General features: G+C 41.7%; 1 protein-coding gene across 3 annotated transcripts in view; it reads left to right on the top strand.

Annotated features, from left to right (window-relative positions):
- Positions 1-21750, top strand: part of NBAS (NBAS subunit of NRZ tethering complex) — a 160195-nt gene that overhangs the window by 42719 nt on the left and 95726 nt on the right. For all 3 annotated transcript variants that reach the window (XM_045580476.1, XM_036434642.2, XM_045580477.1), the window contains exons 18-23: positions 1055-1192; positions 1459-1537; positions 3550-3654; positions 4001-4137; positions 17864-17947; positions 20549-20702. In XM_045580476.1, the coding sequence (XP_045436432.1) occupies positions 1055-1192; positions 1459-1537; positions 3550-3654; positions 4001-4137; positions 17864-17947; positions 20549-20702 (697 nt within the window). The remainder of the gene's footprint in view (positions 1-1054; positions 1193-1458; positions 1538-3549; positions 3655-4000; positions 4138-17863; positions 17948-20548; positions 20703-21750) is intronic.

Below are 21750 nucleotides of genomic sequence, written 5' to 3'. Positions count from 1 at the left end.
AGCAGTTGCCTCTGATCAACGCTGTCTTATCTGAGGTCCCGGTTGTCTTTCCCTTTAGTGAAACGTGTTTATATATGATAGCCTGACGATAGGAAAAGAGCAAATGCCACAAACACTTACCGAACACTGGCCACTTCTAAGCTCTGGCTAAAGACACATACCTAGTGTGCCAATAAGACCAATGAGCCCCCTTAGGCAAGTGTGAGCGTCATTTACCTTCAAAAAAATATATATATGTGTGTATATATATGTGTATATATATATATATTTATATATATATATATGTGAAATAAATACATATATATTTATTGATTTCAGAGAGGAAGTGAGAAGGAGAGAGGGAAACATTAACGATGAGAGAGAATCACTGATTGGCCACCCCCTGAATACCCCATGCACTGGGGATCGAGCCTGACCAGGAATTGAACCGTGACCACCTGGTTCATAGGTTGATGCTCAACCACTGAGCCATGCCAGCAGGCTCATTCACTCTCTTTATCTGTGACATCATCCCGGCCTCCCAGAATTATCTGAAGTGGTTAAGCTATATATCTGGTGGAAGCACCTCATAAACCTTTAAGCCCCGTACAAATATCACTTAATAGTAAAATAAAGTGATTTGCTGCGAGCTCACCAGACATTTGGAACATTTTTGTGAGATATAAGTATGATAGGATATCTGACGCATCAATAATGTAAAGGAGACCGACACTCGTTATCATTTTGAGACCTTAAATAGCAGTGATTCCAATTTTCTCCACAGGCTGTTCCACATCGGGTGCATTTTTTCCTGAGTAGTTTTCATCTTCTTGATTTTAAAAATTTCTCGATGTGCTGATCACTGATGACCTGGTGACATTTGTCCATCCCTAGGGGTATAACCAGTGAGCCACTCTGCTACCATGGCCACAGCTTCCTTTCCAGGGAGGAGAGGTTTCCGTGGAAATCCACGCAGTGACAAAGTCAGTCGCAGGAGGGGAGAGAGGGTTTTCACTACATGAAGTTAAAAAAAAAAAAAAAAATCAAAGCGGATGCGTGTTTCCTTTCCCTGCAGATTCACGTTGCCGGGCGAGGTGGACATTGAGGGCATCTCCTACGAGGAGCTCGGGCCCGAGGACGAGCCCGCCCAGAACGCCAAGGAGAAGGAGCGCAGGCGGAGAGGAGAGCTGCTTCGCTTAGTGAACTTCTCAGAGTAAGGGCGATTGCCGAGGGCATTCCTGCTCCTTGGCAGTTTCTTCAAAAGAATTCGTCACCCCACTCCGTCCTCTACTAGTGATAATTGCTCTGAATTGTTTCAGTAACTTACATCAAGTGCATCCTTATTTTACCTTTGTGCTTTTGTCTGCTATTCCATGAATTTGGGGCTCAATAGAATATAAATCTTTTTTATTTTGACTCTTAGAGAAATGTACTTTTTTTTGGTAAATATAAGTGGCCTGATTTATTCATTCAAAACAGGTTAACGCTGGAACAGAAGGAACTGTGCCGTTGTAGACTGAAGTTATTAACCTACTTAGACCGGCTGGCCACCTATGAGGTAGGGGCTAGTTTTAATCAAGCCGGTTATGTGTGCTTGGTCTGTCATTACACATGCTGTGGCTGCCCTAACACCTGGCATTCTTGGTCTGTAGAACTACTTAGGTGGGAGAAGTTCATGATGTCCAGAAACAGGTTCTCTGTGTACCAGCTTTGGTCAAGCTAGAGGTTGTGAAGGGCCAGAGGGATGTTGTTAGCCTAGGGAACAGAAGTGCTTTAGTCACGTCACTGTAGCTGTTTCCTGCACCTGCAGGCCTTCCTTCCACTTACTTTCCTTTTATATTTCAATTTTAATGTTATGGAATACAGCTGTCTCCAGTACCAGATTTCAGTATATATTATGTTTGAATAATCCTAACATGAATATTTTATTTTAACGATTTTATTTTAACAAGTTAATTGAACTTTGATCCAGATATGGCCAAAATTAGACACTTGAGCTTAAAAAAAATAGACTTCCTATCTGTTTCTTCAGGTCACACATGCAGATGTGGCCACGTTGGGCATTTCAGTGGCACTCTGTACTGTAAGGAGAAGCATGTCAGTGCATACCCAGCTCAGACTGCTCTCCCACTGCCCCCAGATCTGAGGTTACCAGGGATGTCACACATTTCTAGCTGTGCAAGTCTGACTCTACTTGTAGGTTACGTTCTCAGCCTCTGGCCGTCTCCTCTCTGTGGGCATACCCTTATTGGCCCTTGGGACTGGTGCATAGTAGGCACTCAGGATGTCACACTAATGATGTGATGCCTGTCCCCACAAAAATGGAGGTGTTTAGTCTTTCTGATGCCTACAGGCGAATCCCAAAGCATTTGATTCCCTGCCTGCTAATATGATGGAAATGCTTTTAGACAAAATACTAGTGACAAAGGAGGGCTATTTCTGCAGTTATTAAAAACCATAGCAATGGGTATATCCTTTCATGCAAATAGGGTACAAAAACTTCCTAACCTATAGTACAACCATTTTGAATGCTGGATGATCATATTTTTAAAAGCATGTCATTTAATTATGTCTGGGCTCTGTGATATTTTGAGGTAATATGTAAAAACATGTTGTGAACTGAGGAAGTCAGTATAAGACATAGTTGATCATTCTTTTATTGTTAACCCTCATTTTACGGATGACAAGATCTTGAAAAGTTCCAATTTCTTTTTTTCACTATTCTTTAGTTATTGAATTGCTATTTCCTGTTTGACAGTAGTAAGGATATTATTATTACAGGGTAATAGTGATATTTAAAGTATTTGTTAAACTTACTGTTTAAGTGAATTAAACAAAACTTTTGAAAAGTGAAGTTGAATTTGGCTGTTAAAGCTTAGAAATGGAGATATCCTATATAATAAAAGCCTAATATGCAAATAGACCAAATGGCGGAATGACCAGTAGCTATGATGTGCACTGACCACCAGGGAGCAGATGCTCAATGCAGGAGCTGCCCCAGCCTGCAGGCCCCAGGCCAGCCAAGGCAGGTGCTAGCGGGGTGAGTGGGTGGGGGAACCCCATTGCCCTGCTGGTGGCCTTCAGAGGAGGCAACTGGCGGTGGTGGTAGGGGGAAGAGCCAGCCAGTGGGCAGCACCAGGCCAGCCACAGTGCCCCTAGCACATAGTAGGCCCTCTGTAAACATTTGTTGAATGATTGAATGGTTCCTTCCACATGTGACTGAGGTCACTGCAGCAGCATAGGGGTCTCCCGGTGTGGCAGATACTCATCATACATGCCAGGCTGTTACTTGTTTATTTTTGCCAGGTGGTGGCTGTTAGTTGTCCTACTGTAATTAATTTAATTTTTATTGCCCATTTAATTTACTTCTGGATTTAAAAAAAATTAACAGCATTTATGAATCGCCATTTTCAAAATAAGGGCTGGACTGCAGATATGTGTTAGTTAACAGTTGACAGTATAATTAATTCAGGCCTTATTTGTTTAGGTGCACAGAATTGTAAAGGGTTTTAACATACCCCTTTCATTGATATTTAAAAGGCTTTTCATTAAATCGCTGTTTTCCTTCAGCAAATTCTAGGAGTCTCCCATGCATCCGAACAGAGCTATGATGCAGAATTCTTCAAGACGTTCAGAAATCAGAATATTGTTCTCTCAGCCAGAACGTACGCGAGGGTAATTGCTTTTTTGTAAATAAAACAATTGTGGTTATTAACAATTTCTAAACCTTTGAGCTATCCAGTTAATGTTATAGCATACATATACCATGACATTTCTTTTTTTTTTTTGTATTATAAGTAAGTACACAAAACAAAATCATATTTAAACAAATTTTATTCTTCATTCTGACTTTTAAAAATGAATGTTTTTATAGCCTTAGATTGAGAAACATGATACAGACTAGGAAGAATCAAGACTATTTCATAATACTTCACACCAGATCTGCATGAAAAGGTTTTGCATGTTGTCAGACTTTATTTCTAAAGTTCACGCTGGAAACTGGCCCTTGCCTTCTGTGCAGGAAAGTAACGTGCCGGCCCTGGAGATTCTGTTCACCTACCACGGCTCAGACCTGCTCCCGCATCGCCTCGCCATCCTCTCCAACTTCCCCGAGACCACGTCCCCCCACGAGTATTCTGCTCTGCTGCCCGAAGCTTGGTATGTGCCTTGCTAACGGAATTGTATCTGCTTTCTTAATGATGGCTTTTTTTTGTTTGTTTCATGCTGACCCCCTGAAGTTGCACGGTAATGTTAATGTAACCCATTTAAACCTCTCTTCTGATTATAAAGCTGTTTCTGACTTATTTTAAATGATCCTGGAACCACACTGTGTCTCAGCACAAGCTGGACCCTTTAACTTGTGGGCATGGACTTCCCTTTTTCGGAAAGCCCCTGATTGGACCGAGGTGTGCTCAGCACGTACTGCTTTCCAGTTAAGAGCAGGTTTCAGGATAACAAGATCTGTCTGAGTTATAACTTCAGAAAGTGAGGTGCAGTCTGACCATCTTGGGAGTAGGCCCAGGGGCCCAGGGTGACTGAATCCTGCTTCTCTCAACAACCTTTCCTCTTCTGAAGTCCCAGCGGCACAGACCAGGGTGAGATCAAGCAGCACTGACGGTTCCTCAGACTAGTGCTCCCGATCTGGGGCCGAGGCTGTTTGATGTGCTGTAACATGTGACATAGACTTCCAGTCCTCTGACTCCCCTTCGTCCCAGTATACCACCGGGGAGCTTCTGGGGGCAGCACATCTCTTCTGGAGAACGAGGAGCAGAGAAGGTATTGCCTCAGCACACAGCCCAGGCCTGAGCAGACCGGGAGAATGTTGGGAATGCCCTTCTCCCACACTTTTGCTTTAGATCTGAATAGTGATGTGTAAGTGTATTTTATAAATATGTATTTACAAATATTTTCTAATATAATTAATTCATTTTTTTCCCCTCTTTGCAAAATAGACCTAATCTGAATGGAAAGAACTTTTTCTGTTGTAAATTAATATAGAGTAAGTGCTACTGTTTCTTAAAGTGCTTTTAAAGTCAGTTTCTCCTTAGATTTGATGCATTTATTCACTGTCTCCTGAGGTAGACATTCAATTTTCACCCGAAATTTCATTGCAAAATAGTTTTACAGTGCACAGTGCTACATTGTCTTTGAATGCCCTGTTTTCTGTGTGGGGTCCTCCATAAGCTGATTTAAAATGTGACAAATACTTCAGGTGTACAGTACTGCGGTGGAGGATCATCAGAAGATGAAGATATATTGCATCTATGTTGCTGAGACAAACTTTGAAAAGACTGGTTTCTTATGGGTCCATAGTTTTGTTCACTTTAAACACATTGAAACATACAGACTCTTTTTGGTTAATCTTTGTTCTACAAGACAGTCTGCCACATTGAGCATCCTTTGGGAGACAGACGTGACTGCAGAGCCAAACCACAGCTCCGTCTCAGGCCCCGCCTCCTGTGAGGTCGACCATAGTTATTCCTTCCCCTGTGCTCTCATAATTCTTTGTTTGTTCTTGTAGTAACCCCTTTTTCCATCGGACCGTAGCCGCCATTTTTATATCTCCTTTCTTCCTCTTGTTCCCTTCAAACCCAAACAAACTCCTACAGGCAGAGACCATCTCTTCCTTCCTGTGGATCCCCGGGGCCTCACGTGGTGCTTGGTAGTGGGTTCTCTGAACATGTTTGCTAAGTGGGTAAGTCAGGCCCATCCTGTGCCCATTTAAATAAAAGACTAAGGGATGTCTTGAAGGGAGTTCCCTTTTCTTCTCGGCACTTACACCTACATGATATGGCCATTTGTCTTCCTCACTTTATCCCATCACCCTGGCCATCCTGTGTACAGCTTACCTCACTGCATCCTTCTCTCCTGTTCTGTTTCTTCCTGGCATTTATCACTATCTGTTTCAGGTTGAGTTTTAACTTACTTGTCTTGTTCATTGTCTGTTTGCCTTTCTAAGATGTCAGCTCCCCTAGGAAAGGGAGTTTTGTGCTTTGTTTTCGTCCTTACCCCCTGCACTTAGGGTAGTGCCTGGCACATTGTAGGCACTCAGTAACTACTTGTTGGGTGGGTGAATGAATGAATACATGGGCATAATGTCCATGAGGATAGGACTTTGTATCTTGTTCACTAATATAGCCTTAGTGCCTAGAGGAGTGCTTGGTACAAAGCAGGAACTTGGAATTGTTTTGAATGAATGCGTGGATTGGTGTACGTTGTTTTGCATAAATGCATGTACTAATTGGAGCAGGCGAGGTTTTACATTTTAGAGTTCAAGCTGTATAATAGCTTGGAAAGCAAAGTAAGTTGTGCCGACAAGTTGACCTTTTAACTACTCTGTTTGAGAGCCCATTGGCAGAACCTTTACCTTGGCATTTAAACAAAATTTGATTTACCAGTTTTCATTCAATAAATTTTATGATTATGGTTGCTGGGAAACTTCCATGATATGTGTTATTTTGTGTTTCATATTGTCGCTCTTAAATCACCATGTGCACTTGACATTGATGGAATGCGACCGAGTTTTGTAAAACTTTGGAATTACATTTTCTGTCATAGATGATACATCTTTTTATTAGCTACCGTTTTAGTTTGTCACTGCTATAAAGCATTGACACTTTATACTCTAGGTGACTGTTTCAGTTTTTAAGTAGAAAGGTGACGTTTTTACCATCTTTATTGGCTCCCATAATTTGTGATTAATAAATTTTTTGTAAACCAAAAGAAATATATGTTTTTTTGACTTTTGGTATTTTTGATGTCTTTTTTCTTTTTCAATTACAATTGACATTCAATATAATATTAGTTTCAAGTATTATAGCACACTTTAGAAGAATTATTTAGATTTTCATTTATGCTTCTTTTTCAATTGTAGAATCTTTTCAGAATGATGAAAGTATCTAGTTTAAAAGGTTGTATTTAAACAGTTTTCTGTTGAAAGAATATGGCATAGGATTGAGAGCACTGACATTAGAGCCACGTTGCCTAGATGGATGATCTTGGGTTAAGTTTTTAACTGTGCCTCAGTCTTCTCATCTGTACAATGGTGATGCTTACAGCACTTACTCCATAGTGTTGTGAGAATGATTAATGAGTTAATGTAAATAAAATACTGAGAACAGTGCTTGGCACCAAGAAAGGGCTACTTAAGTGTTAGCAATTATTATCAATGCAGATTCCATGCTGAGACTATGGCCTCATTTACTTACATAGGACACATATTTATTATTTTAAACTTTTAATTGGAATAATTCTGTCCTTACAGAAATGTTGCAAAGGTAATACAGAGACTTCATGTGCATTCTTCCATTAGCTTAGCCTTTCTTACATACTATAGCACGTTTATCAAAACTAAGAAATTATTGCTGGAATAGTCTGCTCTGAATATAATGTGACATATGCATTCCTGAAAAATCACTGCATTGTGCAAAATTGTACAATGAATACCACAAGGGTATATGGGGAAAATAGGGTTAAGGCCTAGCATTCAAAAACTTGGTGCAGTTTAACAAAGTTAGGAACCTAATAAAAGCTGGCCCATAGTTTTACACATTAAATGCTGAGAAACATGTCAATCCTAAAATATGGCACTTGACCTTGAGTAAGACCCGAAAAGACTTGGCGTGAGGACATGGGTGTCTGAAGAGCTGCAGCTCGGTGTCCCCGGGAAGCGGAGGGAGAGAGTGATCAGCAGGCTGACGGGGAGCTTTCTGTAGCTCAGGTGTGGGGACGGACGGGGAGGCCGATTCGGTCACAGAACGGAGGTCGCCGGTGGGTGTCTGGGACATGTGTGCCTGCGTACGTCATCTGACGAGGCACGGCCAGGGGAGAGCAGTTTTCTGTGTTCACTTCATGTTTCTTGTGGATGAAAAGGTGCACTAGCAAACGTGAAATCTGTGCCATGCTCACATTGCTCCCCAAGATATCGATTTATTGGACATATCAGCATTTTCAAAACATGATTGCCAAGTTGCCTATACAGTAATGTTGACTGAGCTACATATTTATCTGGGTTTAACCCGCTTTTCTAGTGATACTTTTTCTGTTCCAGTGTCTGATCAGGATAGAACCTTGCATTCAGACTTCATTTCACTTACTTTTTAACATACGGAAATAAACTATCCTTTAATGTCTGTCAGCCAGAAATCCACTAAGATATGTAAGACACATACATATCTTAGACAATGAACATTGATACCCATATTTATTTTCTTTGATTATCTCCAGAATCAACCCAGAAAGATTGAATTATATTAGCATATTTTGAGATATTGCAATGTTTAAATATTTTATAATGTAAGTTGCAAAAACGATTGATGGAAATAGAATATCCAGAACACCTTATTCTCTTCATCATCTAGAAAAGCTGTTACTATAGCTTGTTTGCTTGTGCATATCTAAGCAGAGATGCTTGATGGGTGGTTAAAGTTTGATCATGAAGAGCATGCTGGAACATGCAGATGGACTGTGCTGTGTGAGCCATGGAGACGTGTGAGGTGTTTGCATTTTCTTGTCTGCATTTGTGCTTACGCGAGTTATTTGTTGACTTCCAATCATTCTCTACCTCCATCTATGTGACACATCGTGAAGGGCAAACATAAACAGTGGCTGAGTGACAAATGTCACGTCACCAATTATGTAGATCATGTGGCATGTCACTGTGATCTTACGTCAGTCACGCCTGGTCCCACATCAGAAACTGCTTTGTCCTGGAGCATGAACAACACTCCCACCTGCCTTCTTCATATAGAACCGCCTGGAAACTGTCATCAGTTCTACGAGAGACCTCCCAGGGACTGCACAGCCAGGGTCGCTTTGTGCCCCACATACCCTAGCTCCTGTGTTGGTCCCTGGCAGAGCGTTTCATTCCCTTGCCAACCCAGAATCGCCCTGCTTTCCTTAGCCTCTGTCCCTTCTGTGCACTCGGCCCCGGTGCTGCTGCAGCAGAAAACCCAGGGTCTTCGGGCGTGTCCTCATACCGCCCTCCACCGGGCAGTGCCGGCCCGTGAGCACGCTTTCCAGCCCTTTCTTCTCTGATGAGTCGTCACGCACCCAAAGCTCAGAAGGCCTTTGGGTAATGGGTTTGGAAGCCATGCTTCTGTTTTCAGAGGTTGCTAGTTTCCTGCGGCATTATTTACTTATTTTATGACCAGACTAACACATATCTCATAATAAAGTGCTATGAATATATTAACACACGCAATGATGCTTAATAACTGTTGAATGAACAAATGATGGTTATGTGAAGAGATCTGGAAAACGCAGGGGGTTGGTGTGGCAAAGTCAGTAAGATGCAGTTAAAAGCTAATCTCCGAAGCCATTGAGAAAGGATGGTGTCAGACCACAAGCCAGTGGAACCCTGGTCATGTTCCCTGCCACCCTGTCACATTAGCTGTATGTATATCTTTTGTGCACTCGCAAATCATATATTTTTGACTCTGTGTTAAGCATAAAGGACCATTAGGACCATTTGGCCATGGTACACTTTTATTTAAATATTTTAAAATTGTAAAATGCATATAACAAAATGTATCCATATTAACCATTATTTGTACAAGTACATTCACATTGTTGTGCAGCCAGTTTTCAAAGCTCCTTTTATCTTGTGAAACAATGGTCCCCCGTAAACGGTAACTCCCGGTTCTTCTTCGCCCAGCCCCGACGGCTTTCTGCACTCTCTGTGAGTTGGGCTGGACAGCATTTCTGTGTTTGTGGCTGGCTTAGTTCACGTCACACAAATCCCTAAGTAAATAGCATTACTATTGGGAAGATGTAGAGCAGCTTCCACCTGAGGAAGGATTTCTTAATAAAACCAGGGATGCAGCCCGAGTCTAGTTCAAGGTGAGAGGTTGCCTCCCTGATTACCTGACGCCTAGGGAGACCCTTTTCATCTTTCGATGAGAAACTGAAGGGACTTCTGATATCTCTCCTAATGCCTTGTTTTCTAAATCTTGGGTTTGAACAGCCAGATTTGGAGACTTTTTCTGCTACTGTAACAGCATAAAATTTATCATACAAAGCAAAACATCAATGTGCACTTTATTAAAATTCCCAGTAGGAGACATCTGATTTAGATGAAATTGATTTACCATATAACTTAAATCACCAATAAAGAATTTACCTTTGAAAAGATCAGACAGCGTTACTCTTGTTCTTAATAACTGAACAGTAGTAGTTTACTTTTTTTTTTTTTTTTTTTTTACCATTTTCAGTTGTAAATTGATGCTTTGATATTTTACACTTCAGCGATTAAATAATTTGAATTGTCTTTTTCATTGAAGTCAAATTTGACCCTAGGCAGCTCACAGTTCAGAAAGTAAATTGTTGTTTGGTTGATATTTTTCTTTTTATCCTTGAAAGATAATAGAAGACACTACCAGAATCAATTACTCTTGCCTTAGTCTCATAGTTTTAAGGATATTATAGACATTTTTCTCCCATAAGAAACATAGCAATGTTTCTTGCAAAGCAGATGTTGATGTGAACTGATTTAAAACTTCAAGCATTTCTAAATTGCTTTATATGAGTTTATTTTCTTCAAGGAACATTTTATAGTAGATGAATGAGCCATAGGACATTTTGTGTTATTTAATAAAAATGTAGGGAATATTTACTTGCCATTTAGAGACATTCTGTTATATGAAATGGGTGGATTCAAAATGAGTCAGATGTGGTCCTGTCCACAGATAAATTAGAATCTAGTAGGAAAATACAGGTTAGGTATAGATATGATACCACAAAATTAAAATGTGTCTCATAGGAATAATATAGATAGGTTAGAAACGGGAAAGGTTACTTCCTGTTACAGAAAAGGTGAATGAGTGAGAGGCAAGGTGTGTTCTAGGTCTGGAAGGCTGAGTGTGTTTCTGATTATGTGGAGGTTTGACTAGGTGAGAGTCTGAGTAAAGATTTAATGGGAAGTTGTTCCATCTCCTTAGTCCCCACCTAAATCATACTGTTTAGTCACAGAGTCCAAAGCATATTCCCAATTACTAGTAATTTGTTAGTTGAAAATGAATTAGTGCAGACGATTTCCAATAAACAATATGAATCTCTCTTTACTTATGTTTTATGTAGCCTCGTCCTGTTCATAAAGATTTCTTTTTTCTTCCCTGAAATTTTTAAAAGGCTGTTTTTATTGGGCATTCTATTCCCAGCATAATTTTGTTGTTGTGATGAAATATCACCACAACTGTAGCCTGGATCGTTAAATGTTATGGAAAGATTGGGGCATTGCATTCACTTTTTGGTTCTCACAGGAAACATAAAAATGTTTCTTTTCCCTTTAAAATGGAAAAGTTGATTAGTTACCTAATCTGAATTCAATTCCCAAACGTGCAGTTTATTTCTGAGCTGCTCTGAGCAAAGAACAATAAATGGGTTTGTATTTTAGTCTTGGAATAAGCATTTGGTCTTCACAATGACTGTTAATAGAGAGGAATACAGAGAGCACTTTACGGAACGGGCTGTGTCGGCAGTTTCTGATCCAAGAATAACCTGGTGTTTGGCTCAGGAAAGGAAAGGAAGGTCTAATGGCCTCTTCCGTCTGGGCTCCGGGGCTGGGCAGGCAGCGCGGTGATTGACTGGCATGTCTCCTGGCACGGTGGGCATGTTAGATCTTGACTCAATTTGCTTTTGCCTTTCTGTTTATTTAAAGCGACAAAATTAGGATTTAAGCCAATTTCTTTGACTAAGAAGGTACAAACAAAAGTATTTCAGAGTAATTTTTATGGGGCTTGGAAAGTATGTTGATGCTGATATTTGTTACGCATTTGATAACCTGAAAAGTGCGAGGGAAATGAGGTTGTAAAAGATGAATTCTTTTTCTCTTTTATTCCACAAACATTTCATGATTGGGTATGAGATGGGTTTTAAAAATTTACAAGTTTTATATATAATTCTCATAGCATGTTTATGAGAGAAGCAGAAAAGGAATTATCATTCTGCTTTGAGAGCAAAGCATTTGAGAGGCATTAGTGAAATATGTTTGGAGTTAATGAGTTATTTAAAAATACTTTTAATTACATTATTGTGATAGTGTGTATATTACTACTGTCAAATGGCTTTAATACAGTTGATAGTTTCTGAATTTTATTTTGTTCCCCTAACAATTGTTATTAGGTTCAGCATTATCTAGTGATTCCACATGGTACTATTTTCATAGTGATGAGATTTTCTTTCATTATTTCTTGTCTTCCAAAATTTAAATAACTTGACCAATAACTTGAGAACATGTGATCCTGAGGAAGATTGTAACATCTTCTGAATGGTTGAACTCCCTCTGGAAATAGTTTCTATAATTCTTTTTGATCACACTATATCTTTTCCAGTCAAGATTTCATTAATATGTAAATGCTTGTCTGTAATCGCAGTGAATCTTTTTATCACACTATGTTTAATTAACATATAAATAACCCCGAGAGACACTTTCCCAATTTCTGAGATGGGCACGCCTGTGTAAATATTGTATTTATAATAAGTAAAGTGCTATTAAGGATCAAATTCATATTTTGTAGACAAAGCACATGCATTAGCTTAAGAAATGCTTTGACCTTGACGTAGACCCATTTTTTAATCCTAAAAGTTTGCATGCTATCTACATACTCCTACTTTGGGGAAAGAATCCGTGACACACATGAATGTTGGGATCACAGGACAATACTGACATATTTGATGTGCAGACGTGATAGTGCGGTCCCTGGGGGGGCGAAGGCTTTCATCGGGAACGGGTGTGTCTGGGTCCCGATCCCTCCCAGCTGTTGCTCTGGGGATGTGCTCAGCTCCCCTGCCCTTCAGCGTCTCTCCCGGGGAGACGGGCAGTTGTGTCGGTGTGGTGACCCCTGTTCCCAGGGCCGTGTCCGCGGGCACCGTTCCGAGCGTGGTGTTGGTGTTCAGTGGCGGTGGAGGGGAAGGCCGCAGAGGACATGGCCGCAGCAGCAGCAGCAGTTGTTGGTACGTTAGGTGGGAATGGCATGCTATAGATACCTTTCCATGTTGAGTGCATTCAGTCCTGCAAAGGACGGATGCATAAACAAAACACAGAATTATACCAGGGACACTTCCTCCCTCGTGGCCCCGAGGGCTTGGTTTCTCCTCTGGGACAGCGCCCTGCTCCTGAGATCAGGCACCTGAGATTTTATATGTGTCATCTGTTGTTCAGATGAAGTTTCATGTCTCCATTAAGTCTTCTCCTGGTTCTTAAGGGTTTTGTTGTTGTTGTTTTTGAGAGTTCCGATTTTAGAATGAAAATGTCAGTGGATCTGTTCCCACTGATTGTGAAGTCGTTCATTCAGGAAGTCGGTGATGAGTTTTGAGCTCATGCCGTTTACTCACTTGTGAATTTGTAATTGTTGATGTGACTTATGGGGAGTTGGAGGGGTCCAGGTCCTCGAGGGCTGTGTTTTCACTATTGCCTCCACACATGGCGAATATCCGAGAATGCTGGTTTGTTCAGGACGTCTTATTAGTCCTCTGCTCTATTTTCAAAGTAATTTATTAATTAAATGGAGTTCCATTGGTCCAGAAGAGAACTCTAAATAATGCCTTTAGATGGGTTTTCCAGCTTGGCATTGTGAGTGATAACTTTTTAATTGGTTTTCCATTGAGTGCGATTTGTTCAGTGATCGTAACAACAGGGTAGGCCCAAATCATTATTTTTCTGTCCTTTATTTACTGGAACATTTTCTTCTATGCTAATAACACGAATAAGTATATCTCCACATCTTAAAACCAGTGCCTGAAAGGTGCAATTAGTAGTAATTCACTGTTTAGCTTTTGTTTCCAAGGCATAGAATATGAGTAAAAGAACTTTTGTACATTTATTTTTGATAATGTTCCTTTGAAATAAAAAAAAACATATTTAGTGTGAGAAATAATTGGTGAAAGAATAGTTAAACATAACAGAATTTGTTATATTCATTCTTTTCCTGCTGACAGGTAATGTTACCTTCAAATGAAACCAGCAAAGTTTATTGTTTTGAATAAAACAATGAACAGGATTCAGAGCAAAAGCAGTCATTATTTTGTAAAGAAATAATTTAAGTTTACTGTGTACTTTCCTTTTAAAACGGGGATGATGCATTTAAATTTTAAGACTCCCCAAGCAAAGGAGAAACAACAGAAAAAAAGATGAACTAAAATATGTAAATGTTGCTTATAGAAATTTAGATTCCAAGTTTAAGGTTTGCAACTAACCGGGCTTTGTACAATTCTTTAGGATGAAGCAGTATGTTTTCTAGGCTTTGTTTTCAACCACAATTTCACATAACTCACCTGGTGGTAAATTTACATGACTAGTATTTTTGTTGTGAGCAGAATTAATGAAAAGGTTTTCTCTGCATTTTATTAAGCATTCTATCATTCTGCCTACCTTATGAAAGAACAAGTATCTAAAATTTGGGGGTGGGTTTTTTTTTTTTTTTTTTTTTTTTTTTTTTAGAAAGTAATGAGAGAACAAACCAATTATTTTGAAAGGTAAAAATCAAAATAATTGTGACATTAGGGGAATGTATATTCTGAGATCTCTCTCCCCCCAAAGCATAATGACATGTTTAACTATGTAGATTGTATGCCATTACTAGTATAGGTTGCCCTTCCTTCCATTCAGTAATCTAAATTAGGAAAGCATTCTTGTTCTCATTCTCATATCTGCAGGTCCCATGTATGTGTACCTCCTGACATGCCCGTTTCTTATGAGCAAACTGTCCCTTCCGTTGCTCTATTCAGTTTTGAATTTTTGTGATACTCATGAGTTTACTTTAAAGAAATCTGTTATGCTGTCAATTAATTCAGTTGACACATGTTATTTTAGAGTCTGCTAAGTGCCAGGTACTGTTTTGCTGAGGACGTGGCAATAGACAAAACAAAAATGTTTTTACTTTAAACTCCTAAAGTGGGTTCTAAAATAATTTGCTTTATAGCCATCTTGTAAGAAAATAAAAGAGCAGGGAGATTTTTTTTTTTTTTAAACAACCATTGCTGATGAAAAATAAAATCAAGCCATATTTGATGGTAGTTTCATTTGACTAGTAACCAACATACTGGTATAGAGATGGAAGAGATTGACTTTATATCTTACTTTAAATATATCCTTTCCATAGGCATGTAAATGGTCCTTGTTCACAAGTCTAAACCAGTGGCTCCTTTGTATGTATGAAGCAGAGGATGCTGGGAACGGGGATGGAATTGTGTTTGGGGCCAGATGACAGTCCCATGTCCTTCCTGGAGGCAGGAGAGTGTGCCAGCTCAAAGTGTAAGCTCTGGCCCGGGCTCTGTGATCCTGGATAAAGCCCAGCTGTGTCATTTATTGGCTCTACGAGGAGGGGCGAGTTAACTTAGGCCTCAGGTTTTTTCTCATAATAATATCAAGAAGGTAATATTATCTACTTTATTAGATTAGTACATAAGTGAGGTATTATGTGTTAAAACCATTTTATCCTGTCTGACCCATAGTATTAGACCAGTGAACGTTAAAGATTATTACTGTCGCTGATCATCACTGATCAGCTGCCAGCACTATTATGGGTGGTGGTCAGCACACTGAGAAACATCCAGTTGTGCGATGTGCCCTAAGAGGGCAGCAGAAGCACGTTATGTTAACCTGGGACTCTCTGGGCCTGCCTTTCGGAGCGGGCCTCTGTCGGAGCTTGTTTTTACTACAAGTTCTGATAAAAATGGGTGTGTTTTCTTACCCACTTCAGTTCAGTGAAGCTTAACAAAGTTTTACAACTTTCTAGTTTTTAGATACCAAGTAAATATTTTTGCTGAGGGCTCCAGGCCATTACTAATCATTTTATCAATAACCATTGTATCCAAAGTATACTTCATATAGAAACTACAAATCTCAAACTTGTGACACGTTTTTTAAAAGTTCTTTTAGAAAGCATTTTGTGCAGCTTGTGGAACCGTACCTGCATTAATTAAAAATTTCCAATTTTCTCAGTTCATTGCTGTAATTCATTCTCACATTGGAGGAGTGAACATTACTGTCACTGCATCCAAATGTTCTTTTTTTACTTTTCACTTCAGTGGTCTGTGATAAAATCGTTATTGACAAGGAAGAAAACCATAGTTTTTCACTTGGTGACATTCATTCTAAAAAATCTCCTGGGTGCTTCAGAAATTTAAAAATCTGAACTCAAATGCCTTAAAAATATCTCTGGTACAGAGTTATCTGGCACATTACATGCTAGCTAAAAAGTGGGTGAAATGCCGTGCTTAAAATATTGTCTGATACATTTTGTGTCACATATATCTAATGGGAAAGTTAGAATTTGTATAATTCGCTCCAGTAATAGTACTGCAGGGGGTGCTGTCCAGCACTGCCCACTCCCCGGCTTCCCTCTTCCACTCGGAAACCCTCCAGGGGTCTCCTGCTACCTTTTACATGAGGCCCATCTCTTCATCAACATAATTTTCAAACACTTACGAACTGTTTCTTGTGCAAGGCGTGACTTACAACCTACTAGGTCAAGAGAGTACAAAACGTAACCTAATAATATAAAATTCACGCACATTAAAAGGGAATTAATTAGAGGAAATATTTTAATATTGCTATTTGCCCTTTATAATAGAAATGTCAGAGATGAAAGAAAATTATTAAAATGGATATGAAAATCTTCCTCCTGTAAGAGTCTGGATGCACCACAGGACCCAGAGTCAAGTCCCTGCACACCTGTGCACGCTGAGAAATCACTTGAGACCCAGACCGGGCTGGCCCCACTCACACTGGGCAAGACCCAGACCCGGCTGGCTGCATACCCATCAAGCCCCGCCCACCGCAGCATCGCATCAGCGCACGGCGGCGGGGATGCATGCAGGCAGCATCACATTAGCACTGGGCGGGGCCTCTGAGTGCCTCCACTGGGGGCCACCCCCGGGCCGGGCTGTGTGGAGGCCCTCCTGGTGATAGCAGTCCCGCCCACCCGCGTCTGCTGGGCATGCCACCTGCTGAGCGGTCCTGATGTGATGGCATCCCACATAATTTGCATATTCCTCTATTAGTATAGATTATGAATTTATTTGTACAGCTTATTCTTTTCATTGATTTTATTGGTGACATTGGTTAACAAAATTATACAGGTTTTAGGTGCACAATTCCACAACACATCACCTATATACATGGTATTGTGTGCTCATTATCCCATCAGGCCTTTGCTTTTGGATTCTCCTGTTCATTTTTAACCTGCAAAATAATTTCTTTACCTTTGCTATTTCCTATCTATATCTATGCTATAGATATGGTAGCCATTAGTCACATGTTGCTATTTAAATTTTAATTAAAATTAATTAAAGTGAAAGTTCTCTTTTTTAGTATTAATAGCCTCATTTGCAGTGCTTTATACATGTACTTGTAGCTAGTGGTTCCTTCTTATGATCATAAGAAGTTAGGTAATTTTTGAGGGCAAGGGATCATTTATGTTGCTATTAAGAAGATAAAATATGGGCTCCTGATAAATGTTTTGTGAGTGAACGAACTCGTGCCCCTGCCATCGTTCAGTTTCTTGCCAGATGTTGTTTTTTAATTTTATTTGTTTTTTATTGTTGACAGTATTATAGATGTTCCCCATGACCCCCTCTTTGTCCCTGTCCTCCCCACTCCCTCCCCATCCCAGGCCTTCACCGAACTACTGTCCGTGTCCTTGTCGGATGCTCTTATCTTGAGTTCTTCTTTTCTTTTTGAACCATTTTATGATAGAAGAGGGATCTGCAATTTGGTATTCTCCACTTCCAGTGTATCTAATACGTATCATGCACCACGTGACATGCCGTCTACAGGAATCTTGGAGATAAAAGCTTACAGAGATCTCGGCCACATGTTCCACGTGTGGCCAGTCTTTGTGGCAATGTGCCACTGAAGTTCTTACGTGTTGTTTTCTAATTTAAGTTACAGCGGTGACTCCTTGGTGATCATTCCCTGGCACGAACGGAAGCACCGAGATAAAGACTGGTGCGAGGAGGCAGCGTGCAGGTAGGAGGAGCGCCCAGGGCTTCCTCTCTCGGGGGCGGGTGGGTGGTGGCCCTGTGCACGGGCTGTGCTAGGGACCACTTCCCTGTGGGGCCCTTCACTGACAGAGCTTGAGTGAACGTTACAAAAACCCAAAAAGCGTGACGACCCCGTCAACGTTATTTTAACGGGAAAACATTAACTGCCACAAAGGAATACTCTCACAGTGGCTCTCACACACATCCTTTCACTGTGAGGCGCTCACTCCGGTCTTTGACATGCACCCACATGGGCATCGCTGTTTCTGTGCTAGGCATGCACATCGTGCTGGATTCAGCTTTGCTTTTCATTCTTATAAGCTTTCACCCTGGAAAGCCTCCGAGTGTGGACTCCAGAGCGAGGCAGTGGGCCCAGCCCAGGGTGGGGCTGAACATGGGGCGCTTAGTGAGCATCTCTGTACGGAGTGTGGAAGCTGTTTAGAAGCCCAGAGTCCTGGGTTTCCTTTCCTTGGTATTCTGCTCACCAGAGCAGCTATTTTCTGTTCTTTCAGAAGATGATTCTGCCATTTCCTCCATAGCTCTGAATAACAACTGCACAGCCATTTCTGGACTTTTTAGTCCGGCTGTTATCTGTGGACCTCCTGGGATGAAAGTTACGGCTTAGTTTATTTTTACTCCACGTGCCCTTTCCTCCGTGAGTGTGTACACCCCTCCCCTTTGCAGATCTTTTCCTGTCACTTCAGTGGAGTCTCAGGAGAAGGAGGAGCTCAGTGCGGTGTTTTTCAGCCACACTTAGAAGCCTTTACTTGCCAGTTGTGCTGAGTGTTTGAAGGGACAGATGCGTTGAAAACGGTGGGGTTGATGCCAGTGGCCGTGGTTGTAGGGAAAGGTGTGCCAACATGTTGCCCACATGTTGCCCACAGCTCTCTCAGCGTGCGATGGGCCCGGCACCTGCCCAGTCACCCGTCCTTCCCAGGCCCCGAGCTTGTGCCTTCTGGTCCGCTGACAAGCAGATCAATCACGTGAAAGTATTTTTTCTCAGACCAGGCATGGCAAGCAAAGTGGGAGTAAAGATTGCTTCGCCGGAACTCCCAAAACTAGAAAAATGAAAAGCCAGGAAAAACTTGACTGAGGAAAGGTGCTTTTAAAGACAATAGAAAGTTTCAGTGGGACAGGCCACCTCCTGTTGCCCAGTCATTTAGTGATGCCTGCCCAATGGTAGATTCCAGGGCACTGAAGTGGGGGGGCAGACACAGGCCTGGCCTCCGCAGGGTGCAGCAGGGGGAAGGGTGCTCACACAGGATGCATCAGGGAAGAGTGCTCACCTTTCCCCCGTTGCATCCTGTGTTGCTGGAGGGAGGAAGGAGCTCCGGTGCCTGCGGGGGTGTGATGTGTGCTGCTGCACTGGGGCAGCTTTAAGGGGAGGCTGCGGAGGGAGCCCTGTGACATGTCCATGTGGGGAACACGCCTGGTCACAACGCTAATGGCAGGGCGAGCCTAGGGAAGTACATGGCCACATTACAAGCCTTAGAGGCTGTCTGAGGCATGCGGATAGGATGTCCAAACATTTTGGGTTTTGTGTCTGGGAAATATGACAGCTACTAATCCTCCCAATGAAATAGTGTCCACAAATCAAAATCAGGCACTGCCCGGGGCCAGCTGGGGTTCTCTGTGGACGTTATATTACACTATTCTCGTACAGTACAGTATTATTCCCATTTTTATCCCCACAAAGTGAATCTCGGACTACTTTTCACTTACGGATTTAGACAAGGTTTCACGGCTTTTCATGATGGAATTGTGCTTCATCTTCAGCTCTGACTCCAAGCCCATCGCCTTATAATAGTAACAATTAGAGCGCCTGTCACGTACTGCCAGCCTGCTGTGGATGGATGGACGTCCCTAATGGAATGAGCGTTTCCCCATGTGAAATATCTTAGTTTCAGCTCGTGTTCCTCCTCCTCAGTCCTTAGCCATGGAAGGCCAGGGTCCTCCTCAGACAGGCTTGCAGTGCGGGACTCGGTGATGCTCTCTCCGTGAACAGTCCTCGGGCCGTGTCTCTTTCCCTCCTGATGGAAAGTGATGGAGAAAGGGTGTGGAGAGTGATGGCATACTTCACATGCCAGTGTAGTGCTATGTTGTTGACAGCTACACAAGGTATATTATCAGCATAAATAAGATATATTTCCTTTTATTTTTATGGAAAAGAAGCGTTTCTTAATTTCTATTTGCATCAAATCTCCTTTTGATAGCCTGGAGGTTTTCCCCAAAACGGGTGGTTTGGATTTGGTAGCCCTACGGGTGGGCACCTAGCCTTGTGCATTTCCTGAAAGCATCCCTGGTGCCTTTCATTTTGCTAATGTTTGATTGATTTGGGGCATAGTTGTTTTGATTTATTTTCCATTCTGATTTTTTTTAAATTGGGGAAACTAGTAGGAAAATAAATTAAGCACCTCCCAAAATGTCCCAATTATCTTGTACGTGTGCACATACATATAGGGAAACACACACACACACACACACACACACACACACACACACGTATTTCCTGTTTCTGCCCACTCCAAAATTGTAATCTTTCCCAGCATTCCAATCAGTTATTAACGGTCCCTTTTGTGCTTTACAGAATGGTCGTTGAGCCGAGCCTCCAAGACGAAAGTGAATTCTTGTACGCTGCTCAGCCTGAGCTACTGAGGTTCAAGACCAGCCAGCTTGCAGTAGAGAGGGCGATGGACTGGTACCAGAGCCGAGCAGAAGAGATAGAGCATCATGCCGGACAGGTGAGGGGCTCAGAGATGCCAGCAGCTGCCGTGGGTCCCGAGGGCTCAGTGCGCGGAGTGGCTGCCAACAGTAGTGGCAGGGTCATGTGCATAGTTTGCGAGGGTTGAGTGAACATTTACCACTTGTGTTCATTTGTCGTTTGTCTAGAAACTTTTTGTGGCTTTTTATAAATTATTAAAGAGCAAACACATGCAAGAAAAGTTGTTTCTTTAATTGTTCCTAAATCTTTCTTTAAAATGTAAGCTGTGAAATATGGTACATACTGTTGGAGATTTTCCATGTATTTTTAGTGGGTTTCCCACCATATTAATTAAAAAGATTGTATGGGCCTAGAAGTGCTTGACAATGCCCTGTCACAGTGCAGCAGCACAGTGAATCGTCACGTTGCTTCTCAGAAACCCTGTTGAGGCTCTGTCCTCACCTTTTCCTTAACCAGCCTCAGTTCCCACGTGCCCTCTTACCGACATGCATGGCACTGCCTTAGAGAAAGGGTGTGGGGGAAAGAGGGAGGGGATTCTACACTGCTAATCTGGACTCTTCCCCCAGCGCACCTGAGACTCTGTACCTGCTATCTACCGTTTTCAGTACCTCAGTGTTTTCATGGGCTAGTTTTATCCCAGAGTCTGTGAGAACAGGGGCGATATTTGGGAGGGCACACTTCACCTTCCCTAGTTGAGTGAGCTGCGAATGTAGCAGCAGTGGTCTTCCTCTCAGAGGACGGCAGTCCGAGGTCCTGAGCAAGGGGAGCAGATGCGCTTGGGAATCTCATTCGGGGTCGGGCCCGTGGGTGACTTTCTTTTCACGTGCAACCGTCCATCCTACCATCCGTTTTCCATCTGATGGGAAGGGTGACGTCAGAGCGTCTGACTCCCATACTGTGGGAAGGAATGCATACCCCTGTGTTTAAATTTCTGTGCACTGTCTCTGGCCTGGCCCTGTGTCTCCACTTGATAGCCTGGAATTTGTGCTTAATCTGATTCCTGCTTTTATTATTCATAGAATTGAAGATGAATTATTTGCAGGAGCTGATGGGAACACGGGGGATGG

This window comes from Pipistrellus kuhlii, unplaced genomic scaffold (genome assembly GCF_014108245.1).
Source record: "Pipistrellus kuhlii isolate mPipKuh1 unplaced genomic scaffold, mPipKuh1.p scaffold_m20_p_13, whole genome shotgun sequence".
Lineage (NCBI taxonomy): Eukaryota > Metazoa > Chordata > Mammalia > Chiroptera > Vespertilionidae > Pipistrellus > Pipistrellus kuhlii.
Note: the sequence above shows the minus strand (reverse complement) of the source record. Positions and strands in the feature narration are given on the sequence as shown.